The sequence below is a fragment of the Lagopus muta genome, chromosome 24 (assembly GCF_023343835.1).
Source record: "Lagopus muta isolate bLagMut1 chromosome 24, bLagMut1 primary, whole genome shotgun sequence".
NCBI classification, from domain to species: Eukaryota; Metazoa; Chordata; class Aves; order Galliformes; family Phasianidae; genus Lagopus; species Lagopus muta.
The window spans coordinates 4,256,888-4,270,936 of NC_064456.1; the positions used below are offsets into that span (position 1 = coordinate 4,256,888).

Genomic DNA, 14,049 nt, shown 5'->3' on the forward strand with positions numbered 1-14,049 from the left:
AAGGTAACGGCCCCACCTAAGAGCAGTTGCCTGATTTATGGATGTATTTCTGGGCAGGAATTATTTTGCAGCTGCATTTGGGTTGTTAGCAGACCTGGCAGAAGCCACCTCTGTAGCTCTTGCAACAGCTGCATCCACAAATTTGAAGGAGGAACAGTTGAATGAAAGCATGAGATGAACATTTCTATCACATCAAACAGGAAAACTCACGGATATTTAAATAAATCAATGCCAGCAGCAGAGCAAGTCTCCCATCTCAACCAGTGCTCAGGTAGCAAAGAGCAGCTGAAAGGAGACAGCAGAGCCCTGTAACATTATCACAGCAAAGAAAAACAGGGGGCTGGTTTTTGATGAGAGTGATTTTTTGATCCCCGACAAGCATCTGGAACTCTTCCCCTCCAAAATGTTGGCCCAAAGCAGGTTTGGCACATGAGAAAAACAACTTCCTTCGCAGCAAAATTGTCACAGTGCCCGGTTTCCAACATGGGATGTAAAGCTGAAGTTTCCCAAGAGATGAGAATCTGTGCATTGGGTGGGAGTGGGAATGAGTCCAGCACCTCACTTACGGCTCATGTTCATCCCTGCCTCTTCCTTTAGCAGAGTATTTTGAACTAAGAGCACTAAACTGATACCAAACAGAAAGCTTAATCCTACTGCACTAAATGAGATAGGCAGGGAAGGATGTGTTAATACCTGCAAGCAAGGCAGCTGGCTGTAAGAAGCAATACATGATGCCATGCACAGGTGGAGCCATGGGACATCACCTCTGTCCTCTTCTCCAGCACCACCGCAGACAGCTTCCAGTCCTTCTGTTCTCTGAAAGCATCAGGGCTTTTCCTTAGCATTTGTCAGTTATTTGGCAGTGGCAGCACTGCATGAGTGCAACAAAGAAGCTAAAATGCTAAACATGAAGGGTTCAAAACCCAGTGCATTCCTCACATCCCATCAGATCCATTGGAGCCAGCAAAGTTTAACAAGGTACACTTTCCTTCAAGTCAGCTGGCCACAAACTCCACTATGTGATGACAGTGGACATGGAAAAGCAGAGACCTCAGGATGGCAGGACGGCTGTGAGGGACCACGAGGACAGAGCCACACGATACTAAACTCTGCTCCAGAGCTCTGGGCTCTGCCAGCACACACGTGCTCTCACTGTGCCTAGCAATGAAGGCAGAGCAATGAGGGATCTGAGAGCACAAGCTCTCAGAGCAATAGCAGCCACGCAAGGGATCAGCTGAGGAGCTGGAAGGGGCATCAGGAGGTTGTTCTGGGCTGCAAGACTTGGCCTAATGGTGCAAGAACAGTCATAGCCACCACCACTAACCTCTGGGATGCAGGTCCTGCTATGGTGACACAGGGGAGGGTCAGCATCACTATAGAAAGCAGTCAGCCAAGCTGAAACTCGGCGCTAGGAGGAGGGCAGCCCTACCCTTACAGATGGCTGCTGGCAGTGGAAATGCATCTCTTTAAACTTAATGCATGGAGGGGGGGGGTGGGCTGGGTCACCTCCCGCATTGTGCGGCAGCAGACACGATGGGTCACTCTGCATGCTGCCCTCACCAAAGAATCCCTCTGAGCAGGAGGCAAAACAAATAGCTGCAGGGGAGGAAAAGCCAGGTCTGCTTGGAGTGCATGTGCTGCCCTTTATTCTTAAAGCCATTACAGACACTCGCCCTGCAAGCTGCTCCCATTACCGAGCGTTTCCAGCCGATTACATGCAACCAAGCAGAGCTCACACAACGAGGCTCTGCATGTTAGCACTGATGGTGGGGGATTGGAGAGCCAGACCTCAAAGCTCTTCTGAAACATCATTTAAAAAAAAAAAATGTATTCACCATCAAGACAAGGGAAGCCAAGCAGTCAGCACCTGCAGGGATGTGTCCAGGGCATGCAGCATGGGGAGCATCTCCCTGCACACACAGTGCATGGGCAGCACCCTGATGGGAGAGATAAGGCACAAAGGGAAGGTAACAGCAAAATGTTGTCCCCACCGGTTCCTGCAGCCTTCACCTTTGAGGCTGACCCACATAATGCTTCTTGAGATGAACAACACCCAGAAAAGACGCAGGGATTCCAGAAGAGAAGAGGAAATGCTCACTTAAAGCCATTAAAAAGGAAAGAGTTTGCACCCAGTATCCAATGCACACAAGTGAATCTGAGATGCAGTCTTCACTATTACCTTAACTGCATTTTCCAGCTGGAACGCCTGAATTTGTCAGGAAGCAAACATTGCCTACCCAGTGCTCTGATGTAGGATTTTACCTGAAGCACTGACTTCAAAAGCTGCTTTTCTTCTCCTAAGGGGAGAAACTGACCTCTAAGGACAGCCAACATTTTGCAAAGTGCTCACAACTGTTTTAATGAGATTTACTAAATACTGCTTTTACAATGAATCCTCTTTTGCACCCAATTAGATTGTTTTGAAGGAAAATGAGCGAAAGAAAGCAAAACACTCCTGCACAAATTCAATAAACAGAGCAGCATTACGGATGTCACAAAACAGCCTGGAGCTGCCAATATCTCAGAACTGCAGTTGGAACCAGCAGCACTGTGAAGGTAAGCACTCCTTGCTCTTCATTTGAAGCTGAGATCTACATTTTCTGCAGTGCTGGAGAAGATGCAGCTGAAGGGAGGAAAAGACAGTATTGAACTGTCCAGGGGCAGAAAACGGGGCTCTGAGGACCTGACGGAGCTGTGGGTGTCCCTGTGCAATGCAGGGAGTGGGACCAGATGGCTCTTAGAGGTCCCTTCCAACTCCAATGGCTCTATGATTCTAACAAGCAGAACACATCCAGAAGGGGCAGGCTCCCAGGCTTTGCTGATAATTTCTCACTACGTGCCACACGTTCCCTCCATCAGCACTTCCACAGCACCAAAGCAAGCTGCCTGGCAGCCACAAATCCCTGATCAAAAGCACTGAGCAGCTCAGGCTGCAGCTGGCAAACTCACACCGTGTTCCCCCCTTTCCCTTCCGTGAGAGCTACAGAACCCCACAAGACATGACAGCCAACCAACAGAAATAGAGCAGCACGTCTCAAACTGTACACATCCACCTGCCCTGCCAACTTCTGACACACAGACTCACAAAGGCTTTGAATGTAGAGCAGAAAGCATCGCCAAAAGGAACTCGAGCAAGAAACGCAGAGTGCATTTCATTCCCACCGCCTGTCAGTGCCCCCATGCAGGGAACTGATGCACCAATTAAGTGCTTTGGGTTGGCAGGACACATCACCCTCCGCTGTCTGCTCTGTGGGGCTGCTAGATGCTCGTTGTCAGATGAAATCAATGGGATTAGATCCAGCCAAAGTGACTGTTTATTTTTTCCTCAGCACCCACAGTGATCTCATCCCATACACAGCTCAGTGTGAACTGGGATTTCTAGCAGGGAAGCTTGCATCTAGGAGAAAGGGTGCCTGCTACCCTTCCATGCACAGACTCTTCCATCTGTAGAGGGGCTCAGGTGGCCCCTGTGGCCACGGTGCCCTCCAGGCCACACACAGCACCTCTGTGTCACCTGCCAGCCTGCTCCTGCTGCCACAGCACGGGGAATTCCCTCTCAGACCACTGCTAATGCCTGACCTGGAGCAGATGAGGAACAGGTAAATAGGCCAAGTAAAGCAGAGAGACAGAATGAATTAGTCCTGCCCTACATCAATTATAAAGCAAATGCAATTGGTTTGTATCAGTAACTACATCCAGAGTGCACTTCTGCCTCAGGGAGACAAAAAAAAAATTAGATGGGGGCTCACGTTCCATCCACTGTCCTGGTAACACTGCTGAGATCTGTGATGGGGGGGTTCTGAACCCAGGCTGGCACCGGTGTGCTGGACTGTCTGGGCATGGAGGGAGGACAGACCTGCCTCAGGACAGACCCACAGGGCACCAATGTGAGCAGGGAGAAGCAGTAAGCCTCAGGGAAAAGCAAACTGCTCTCTGCTAGTGAAACCTGAACGCAACAGGATGGGAGAATGAGGCCCTCAAGGAAGGGAACACAGGTCCAGGAGACTGCCTGCAATGCTGGCACAAACGAGGCAGCTCCACACGGCTGCAATGACTGCAGATGAAATTCTTTCTCCACGAGCTTGTTAGCTGGTTAGGGAAATGACAGGACAAGAGAGAGCACTGGCAGAAAGGAGAACAGAAAAGTGACCTACAGCAGCTTCCAGGGAAAAATCGAGGACACAACGGACTGGGTCATGGTCACAGCACTGAGATAAGCTCCTGCTCAGCCCTGGCTTGCATCAAGCAAACACAGAAAGCATCAGCTTAAGACTCACAGCACAGCAGTTCCGAAGGAAGCTTATGGAAACTGGGATGGCTGCTAAAGGGAGCAGTTGTGCACTCGAGAAGCAGTTTCTTTGTTAAATACAGTTCCCTCAGCCAGAAGCTGCATTTAGCAGCACTGCCCTTCCCAACCTCACATTCTTAATACACAGTACAGATGTACATGCAAGTTGGACTATTAAAGTGTAAACTGATGCAGAGGCATTGCCTCTAACAAGTTCAGGGACACTGCAACTCAATCCCAGTGAATAACTGCATCTGAAGCAAGGCTCACCCATACAGCTCCAAGGGTTCCAGAGCACCTCACGTTGCTCAGCATCTCCCCATCACCAACATGGACTGCCTTTGGGGAGAGGAAGCACAGCCTCCTTTTTCTCCTGACCCTCTCACAGTAGAAGCAGTGCACACAGCCACCTTGGAGCAGCACTGCAGACCATTACAACATGCCCCAAGTTCCTGAAGAACTTAGAACAGAAAGCAAAAGCCAACCATGAGTAAGCTGGGGAGAACACTGAGCTCTTAACCACCTCACACTCAGATAACATCAGTGAGCAAAACCTCAAGTCTTGCAAAGCAGTTAAGGTCAATGAAGGAGGATAAACAGCTTACCGTGTATTTACACACACACACAACTTAAACACAACATTTAGCACTGAAATGTTTATTTTGAGATTCAAATTCCTCCTTTTTGCTAACCTGACCTCAAGAGCCAACATCCACCTGCATCTGAAAAACAGGTCCCAGATGACAGGGACAAGCGTGGGTCAAGAGCTGCACATTCACAGCGATGAGCCTGTAGGCACATTAAGTCAAAGCAGAGGCTAAGAACAGTGCCTTGCCTCTTCCAAGTCATTCCAGAGCTGCATTTAATGATCTCTAGGCTTGAATCTGCTACAGCAAACCCTCTGTGAAGGCAGCACAGGCTCTATGGGACAGCAGGAGCAGGACTGGCTGCCCCTCTGACTTGTTTCCAGCTTCAGAAGAAAGCAGGATGGATTCTGTGCTGCAGCTCAGCCACTGCAGCCAGCTCTAGGCTCCCCAGTACAAAAAAAGATAGGGATCTTCTGGAAGGAGCTCAGTGGAGGGCTACAAAGATGAAGAAGGCCTGGAGCATCTCCTGTGTGAGGAAGGGCTGAGTCACCTGGGTCTGCTCAGCCTGGGGAAAAGAAGACTGAGAGGAGATCTGATGTTTATATCTAAAGGGTGGCGGAAGGCAAATGGATGAGGGTAGACTCTTCTTGGTGGTGCTTAGCGATAGGACAAAGAATGATGGCCTAAAACTTGAACACAGGGGAACAACTTCTTTATGGCAAGGGTGACGCAGTGCTGGGAAAGGCTGCCCAAGAATGGTGTGGGATCTCCTTCTATGGAGATATTCAAGACCCACCTGGATGCCCACCTGTGCAACCTGCTGTAGAGAACCTGCTTGAGCAAGGGACTTGCATCTTGAGGTCCCCTCCAATCCCAGCACTCCTGTGCTTCTATGATTCCCACCAGTGGCCTCAGCCCAGGTGCTGGGAAGCACATTGGGATCACATCCTCCAAGTTCAGTATACTCAGCTCTCATCTTCTTAAGTTTTTTCTTGCTTCACCCTTTTTGTGAAATAATTCCTGTTGTTGTTAAAGGAAACATCCCCAGAACACTAAATCAAGCACTAAGTACGCACACCTTCCAGATGCTGCAAGTTTTCAGCTGGTTTCAACTGGGTGGAGATGAGGCATTGAATTCAGACTCCAGCAGGCTGAGAGGACACGAGAGGAACGCAGTAATTTCACACTGCACAGAGGGGTTACTGACATCACTCCAAGACAACCAGAAGTCACCCTTGGGGGATGGCAGGATAAACCAAGGCTGCTCAGACACCTCTTATAGGACAGCCAACACTTCTTCACACTTAACTGCAGCAAGAAGCCATGGCTCGAACGGCTCGCTGGGTCCTGGCAGACCAAAACCCAGGTCCATGGCACCTGCACACCATATTTAAGTCATCTGATGGCCCTCATGATCCTTAAAGAGAACCAAGATTAGAACGCAAAGCTTTCAATCCTCCAGAGATCAAGGTTTTAATCAGAAACCTGTTGCTCCTTCCTAAAACAAAAGGGAAAAGGCTCTGGTTTCCAGCAGCAAGGAGGGGGCTGTGGGCCCATCTGTGCCGCAGCGCTGGCCGCCTTTAATCGGATTACATTCTAAAACCAGGCAATTTACTTGGTGATGCCAAACTTGAAAGGATTGCTCATCGTGTCTTAATTAGGATGAGGCAAAAGTCATTTCACCTAATTTCCAGCCCACTTCAATATTAGATTTGAAGGCAACCTATGACATTTTCGGGCTTGTTTGGCGCAAGAGTCTGAAAACCAGCAGGCAATAGGATCAGATATAAATCTAATGAGATAATGTATTTACATATTATTTATGGCACTCACTTTCAGGCAGGGTTGTGTTCTTGCATCCTAAGTACACAGCACTGCAGATACTTCCTTTTAGCTGGAAAAAGCTTGAGGTCTATTCTTAAATTTAATTTCCCTTTAAAAGAAACCATGTGTTTAAATAACAAGGGGAGAGTGCTAATGTAATCAGGGTTTACCAAACCTAAACAACTGAACTCAAACTCTCGCTTCCCTTAAGCAAAATAACACAGGCTCTCAGAGAGCTTTGCATTAGCCCTGCTTGCACACTCTTGCTTTAAAAGCAACTTCTGCAGTTCCCTTCACATCCAGCTAGGTTCAGATATATACACTGATTTTAATCTGAAACACTCAGCCACGCAAGGCGGGATGCATCAAGTCAGGAATGTGCATGCACACGTGGTCTCTGCACTTGGCATCTTCCTTGGGGCTTCCCAAACTCCTCATACGTTCATCTTTACGAACCACTGGGGAAAAGAGCTGCGTGAACGGTGCTGCAATGAGCCACAGCCTGCTCAAATCCTTGGTCTGGGCAAAAGTCAAGTCAAAATCCACCCAAACACACACAGTACAGATGAAAAACAGGGCTTTACACTTGAGCTCCTTAGCCAGCAGTGTGGGTGCTCCGTGGGATCTTCTTCCAGGACAAACACCTACAGAGAACTCTGCCCTGGCACGAGGCACCCAGCTGAGTCCCACATTTGGTTTGAGTTAAAGGGTGTTCAAGAACATTTAGTTCCAAAACTCATCTGGGCTTTTCAAAGTCCATCATCTCCCAGTCTGTGCAACAAAGGGGCGCTCTGACAATTAAGCATGATCATTAAAGCAAGCCACAGGGATTCACTGCAGGACAGAGACACGAAGAACATCCAGGGACTGCTCTGCATTGAGGCACTGCCTTACTTTGGGCAGGACGCGTCCCACTGGGGTGGCAGCAAGCAGTCCTTTGGGACACAGCGCAGAGAGAAGCTCTGCCCGCTCGCTCCCAGGCACTGCTTCCTTCCTGAGCACGGCTCACACCTTTCTGCCCTCCTGGCCTTTAATTAAGCATTTTACCCCTCCGTTGGACTATCGAAGATCTTTCTTTGAAATGTTAGTGCATCTGGGACTGGAGCTGTCAGCCAATTCCTGTTTTTCTCCTTTCTGCAGAGAGCAGCTGTATTAGCTTCTCCAGTCTGTTGCTATAGAAACAAATCAATCCTCAACAGTTTTATTTTTACCATTTTTCTGTGAAATAGGATTTCCCTCCTTTCCAAGCCTGAGCTGTACTCCAGAGCCAGCTCTCTGGGACGGGCACGGTGCCACCTCCACATCAGAAGAGCCTCACACCTGGGGGCAGTGCGAAGAGGAGACCACCAACACCCCACCTAAAGGCACTTCCGCGAGGATGCTTCACCTTGAGCTGATGGCTGCAGCGCTCCTGCAATGCTGCTGCCTCCAGGTGGCACAGGAGGATGACAGCCATGCTGGGGACACTCACCCATCACCGCAGCCAGGAACCACAGCACAGCTCACCCATCCTCACTGCCTCCAGGAGCTTGTCTCATCCTCATCCAAGTGGAGCTGCCAGAGAATTTTCCCTTTTGGTCTGGGATGAATGCAGGTGTAATCCGTTATCTACGACCTCTGTTCTGCGTCCCATCTTTCACTTCTGTCTTTCACAGCCTGCTTGCTTTTCTTTCAGTCACCCTAAAACAATGCACTACATTAAAAACCACCACTGGATGAGCGCTGTTTCTTGGCTCAGTTGCTGCTCGTATATCAAATGCTGTTTCATACATTCATACATTCATAAAGCTGAGCCCTTTGCCAAGCAGCCTTGCTCCAGTGGCTCCACTCCCACAAACACACATTTGGGGATCACTTCACACAAAGCTGCTGTGGGACAACTGCTCTTGAAGCCGCAGAGGGCAAGGGGGGAGCCTGCCCCTCCACACCTGCAGGTTTCCACCCCCCCCGTATAGGATCTAGGAACAGGGCCATCACAAACGAAGCTGTTCTGCTGGGTCAGCCAGCTGGAGTGAGTTACTCTGGCACAGCCCCACGAATGCTCAAACATCCATTGGGGAATGAAAGCAGGAGAGGACAGGATCAGTGCTGCACAAGCGTAGTCACAGCCTTCAAGTCTCCTTGTTAGTTGTCAAACCCCATTTCTTCAGCGTTCAGCGTCCAGCCCAACGCCGCACAGCTCTTCAGAACACGCTGTGCTCTGGATGCACTCAGGTGTGCAGTGATGTTCCTCCAGTTTCAGGCTTGCAGACTGGTGCAAGCCTACAGAAGTGTCGGCATCTCATCGCTCAGGCGTCTCCTGTTTGTTTACACACATAGCTGTGGGATTCGTGCTGAAATTCCTGCACACAGCTCAACTGCAGGACAAGAAATTGGGGCATACACTAATCAAAGAGCTGGCAGGGGATCCCCCAGCCAACCACTCAGCCCGCTGAAGCCTCGCAAACATCCCTTTGGCCAGCAAAGTAAATATGGACAAACACGAACACTGCTGAATGCAGCTGCTAACCCAGCATCACTACAGCCAACCCTCAAATCCTTGAGATGCAAATGTCAAGGCTGCATCTGATGAAGTGAGCCACCAGCACCTGCTTGGTCCTCAAGCTTTTCTAGGGAGGCTCCAGCCAGCTTTTAAGCCAGTCCTGCTCAGGGCACAAAAAACACAAAGCCATGGAACAACCCGCATGTGAGCGCTGCAAGATGAAGCTCCTGGAAGGGGTGTCACCCAGCAATGGGAAGCACTGGGAACTGTGCTCCATGCCCACCTGGATGCACTGCTCTCACATGGGGATGCTGCAGTGACACAGAGCCTGAGCTGCCCAGCACTCCTCGTGCCACAGCACTGCCAGTGTGGCTGTCTGAGGTCATGCATGGAGCTGCTGGCACGGAACACACGCCTCATCACAGAGCTGTGCTGACCAAAGCAGCAAATGAAGTGTTTCAGTGCTGCATTAGAAGATCACGCAGATGCAGAATGGTTCAGAGTCACTGCCAATAATTGCAGCCCTCCTGAATTCCTTAGAAAGTGCTTTGGAAACAACTTGCAACGTAAGACTTGGTGCACACCTAATGCCTGTGGTGTCCATGCTCTCAGCAATATCAGAGCGATCTGCCCTGCTTTGCTGTGTGCAAGGCAGGGTGGGGAGCAGGAGAGTTCCAAACTGGGCGAGATGCTGTTAATGACAGCCCTGAGAAAAGTGAAAACACAGCCAGAGCGTCTGCATGCTTCATAAGAATGCTCCAAGAGGAACTTCCTCTGGGTGAGGGAAGGGAAAGATGAGGAAACATTCTGTTGGCACCTCTACACAACCCCTGAAGTTGGACCTTGGAGCCAGGCGGCTGCTCCCCACCCCACATCACCCAGCACTGGGGCTGTGCCTCCTGGCTGCCAGCCCTGTGCACGCAGAGCCCAACAGCTGAACCCTGTGCTCTGTTCACTGTGTTGCTCACCTCATTTTTGCTCAATAGAGGAGGGCCCAGGCACCAGGAACTGCTCACGGCACAGATAACCCTCAGAAAGCATTCTGCAGTAAAGCACTAACAAACATTTTTAAGCCATCCAGCTGTGCAGGAGCAAATATAAAACCCCAAATACAAAACCCCACTTTTTCATTTAAGAAAAAATCATTTTTCCGACTTTAACCACACTTGGGCTACTCGAAGCTACTTTAAGTGTTTAACCATTGTACCATGTCATTTCCTAACCCAAAGAAAATACTCGCCAGTCATAACTGCAGCAAATTGAGCGGAACACTTGCTGTGGCTTCAGCGAAGGCACAACCAGATCCTTCCCCACAACAGATGCATGCAGAACGCCCCAGCTCCCTGCAAAGCCTGTCCCTGACAGACCTACAGGAGCTGAAAGCCCAGCAGCAGCCCCAGTTTCCCCTCTCACCAACAGAGATCCCATCTTTTGATATCGGTTGGTGAAAAGAAGTTGCTTTTTCTGCAGGGTTCTGCTTTCCACTGGGGTGTGTTTTTCTACCAGATATTTTTAGCATTACGGAGCAGCACGTTTGCCCCCCTGGGGAGAGACTTCATCTTTAATTCCACCTCAGCGTTTCCTTCTCGTTTGACTTCTCACAGTCTATCACATCTCGCTTCCTGCTTACCTGCACGACTCGTGATTGCAGTGGGAGGTCTCACGCTGTGATGGGAGCTGGGAGCCTCGGGCCCTGCTAAAGCTCACCCTGAAATCCCAACAAATGCAGTGATGCAAAATCTTCTCCACTGAACACTGCTGGGGGCACCTTCTGTGCCTTTTGGACCGGCATTTGTTCTCTGTACAGATGTGGCACCACATCCACACTGTGTCTGAGCAAACAGCTGCTTTGTACCCATCTTCAAACTGTGCTTCTGGGACAGCCGAGACTGAATGCAGAGAGCAGGCAGTGAGACTGCTGCAAAACAGGGACTGGAACATTGTGCTAGCATTGGAGAGAGCAGGAACCAGACAGGGAAGGAGCAGGAAGGCAGGTGAGCACCCCTCCTAAGCACCTCCCAATCAAAGCTCTCTCATAACACACGCACAGAAGTCCCTGCTCTGGGTGCTTACTTTGTGCTTTCTTCACTCACCAGCACTGAGTGTCTATTGCTTAACCTCCAACCTCCACATTACTCCAAAGCTGTTGTTGCTGTCCGTTGGGACATTGCACTCTGGGGACAGCTGAGCTCAGGGGTGACCCATTGGCACCCACCACCTCCTCCCACATCACATCCCTTTCATTTCCCAACCTCTGGCTTTCCATCAAGTGTCAGGCAGACGGAATTTCATATTCCCCATTTCCAAAGCCTTGAAGTTATTTAAAAGGAGTACAGCAGGGCAGGGCTGGCTGTAATTAAGCACTGCCACACATCCTCCTCCCTGCCCCCGGGAGCAGAGCAGCCGAGGAGCTCCTGACCCATGCTGGAGCTGCTCCCTGGCACCAATGGGGCTGCCATTATGGGGGTCTGGCATTGCTGCAGCCACACTGATTGCCAGACACTGACCAGCCACCCAGCCTGCAGAGCAGCCTGGAATGCAGCGATGCATCCCCATAACACAAAGTCACCACCACGCGCTGTCGGTGAGCGTGGCAGAGCTGTTACAACTAGAGGTTGATAACACTCGTGGTGTGTATTTAACTCAGCTGACCCTCTCCACTTTATCTGAACAGCCCTTAAGTACATCCATCTTCTAATGCAGACAAGCCTGAAGGGTTCCGAGCCAATTTCCCACTCAATACAAGGGCTCAGTGTTTTTAGTACATTAAATGAAAAAGAGAAATTTTGACCCAAGTGCAGATTTGCATTGCAGAGAAGCAGATTTATACACCAGGGAAACGTAAGCACTGGCAGCCACTGGGCTCTGTGCTCTGCTCAGAGCGCAGCAGCAAATCTGTGATACAGTGATAGAAAAGTGGATCAAATCTGGCTACAAATAGGCAAGCTGTATCCTTTCAGACACTCAGACCACAGTGATGGCGTAACTCAGAAAGGGCTCAAATCCTCCCTTCCTACCCCCAAACAAACTACTTGCTCAGGGAACAGAACAGTGCTGGACCAGCAAAAAAGCTGCAACTCAAGAAATGCACCAGCAAGTGGCTTCCTTAGGAGATGCCAGGGGGAAAAAAAAAAAAGAAGAAAACACTAACAAACATCTAAAAGCTTCAAAACAGAGCGAATTACACAGTGTGGTCCTTTAAATGCAAAAGCAAAGGAGCGTGCCCTCCTTCTGGGTGCCTGTGCAGCATGCAGCACAGCTGACCCTGAGCTGCCAGCCACTGTCAGGCTGAGCTGCAGCGAAGCAGCGTTGCTGCAAGCAATGGAAATAATGGAGGGCGAGCAGACAGAGCACAGACAGCGAGAGGACACCTTGTTGAACACCCAGCTGCACATCTAACCTGTACGTTCACCCATGACCAGAGGAAACCCGTGCACAGCCACCAGCCCCTGCTGGCACACTGACCCAGAGTCCTCCTCCTCCAAACACACGTCTTCCCAGTTACACCAGTCTGCTGCAACCAACCACAATCAGCAGCGCCTGCTGCAATGCTCCCCCAGCTTACAGCCTCCCCTTGGGGCACAGAGCCCCAGGGATTCTGCTCCCAGCCCCTGCAGCACCACCTCCATGCTACCATAGCTCAGGGCTGCTCCAATCTATGCTCACACACTCTACGTACCCCACAGTCCATGTATCCCACCACAGTGCCTCATCCTCCCATCCCCTTCATGCACTCCTTTCAACCCACACAGGCCCAAACCCCAGGGGCAGCAGTTCTTGGTTCCCCCTTCACTTACAGTACAGACACATCCATGTCCCACTGGGCTCCATCCCACGCCACAGGAGCTCAGACAGTCCCTGTCCCACAGCCCTCCTGCCCACACATTCCACCCTATGCACAGATTCCAACCCACAGCTTCCCCGTTCCACAATCCCTTTGTCACCCCCCAGCACACGAGAAACCCACACCCCCTGTGCCAGTCCTACAACCCCCAAAAGCTCAGCTCACACTTACAAACCCACTAACCCCATACATCTTGTGCCCTCAACCCTGTACCCCATCAACCCCACAATCCCTACCTGCCCCACAGTCCTACAACATCCCTATGCCCACACCTCACCTCAAGCAGCACAGTTCTCAGTCTCCCAGCCCCATATGCACCCCAACTCTAAGATTTCTCCAGCCCACACACCTCCGTTCCTTCTCCGCAGCCCTACAGCACCCCAACCCTACATACCCCACAAATCTAAGCTCCCATAAAGCTCAGTGCTCACCTCGAGAGCCTAGACACACTTAACACCCCACTGCCTTCCACACATCCCACACCACAGCTCCAAACTCCCACCTCCTACCCCAAAGCCCTGCAGCCCCTCAGCCCTCCACAGCCCTCACACCACACAGCCACCCATAACAACCCTCCCACAGCCTCAAGCCCTATGCTCACCTCTGAACACAGCCCAGCTGCCCCACGGGCCCGCAGCTTCTCGGCCCCACAGAGCTCCCCAGGCCTGCAGCCCCACAGCCCTACAATGCCTTCATCCCTCACAGCCCCCCCGGCTCACCTCAGCAGACTGGACAGCGGGTGCCCCACACCACCACCTCCACCTCCTCCTCCTCCACCGCCGCTTCCACCGCCTCCACCACCCCCGGAACCTCCACCACCACCTCCTCCGCTTCCCCCGGAACCGAAACCGGAGCTGAGGCGTTTTCCCGACAGCAGTTTCTCTACGGCGGGCAGGTTCCCGGTACGGGCGGCCTCCAGCAGCTCCTGCTCCTTCCCCATGGCCCGGCCCGGCCGCCGCCACCGCCTCCCGCCAGGCCACGCCCCGGAAGGATGCTCGGGGGGCGTGGTCTGCGGGTGCGTGGG

General features: G+C 51.2%; 1 protein-coding gene across 12 annotated transcripts in view; it reads right to left on the reverse strand.

Annotated features, from left to right (window-relative positions):
- The window catches only part of ANKS1A (ankyrin repeat and sterile alpha motif domain containing 1A), an 81,639-nt gene extending 67,637 nt beyond the window's left edge, over positions 1-14,002 (reverse strand). For 7 of the 12 annotated variants that reach the window (XM_048925686.1, XM_048925675.1, XM_048925681.1 and 4 more), the window contains exon 1: positions 13,745-14,002. In XM_048925686.1, the coding sequence (XP_048781643.1) occupies positions 13,745-13,965 (221 nt within the window). In that variant the 5' untranslated portion in view covers positions 13,966-14,002. Of the gene's footprint in view, positions 1-693; positions 817-8,170; positions 8,211-13,744 lie in introns of those variants that run through there. The other 5 variants (XM_048925680.1, XM_048925682.1, XM_048925684.1 and 2 more) reach the window with 5 other exon arrangements.
- Positions 14,003-14,049: the final 47 nt, after the last annotated feature.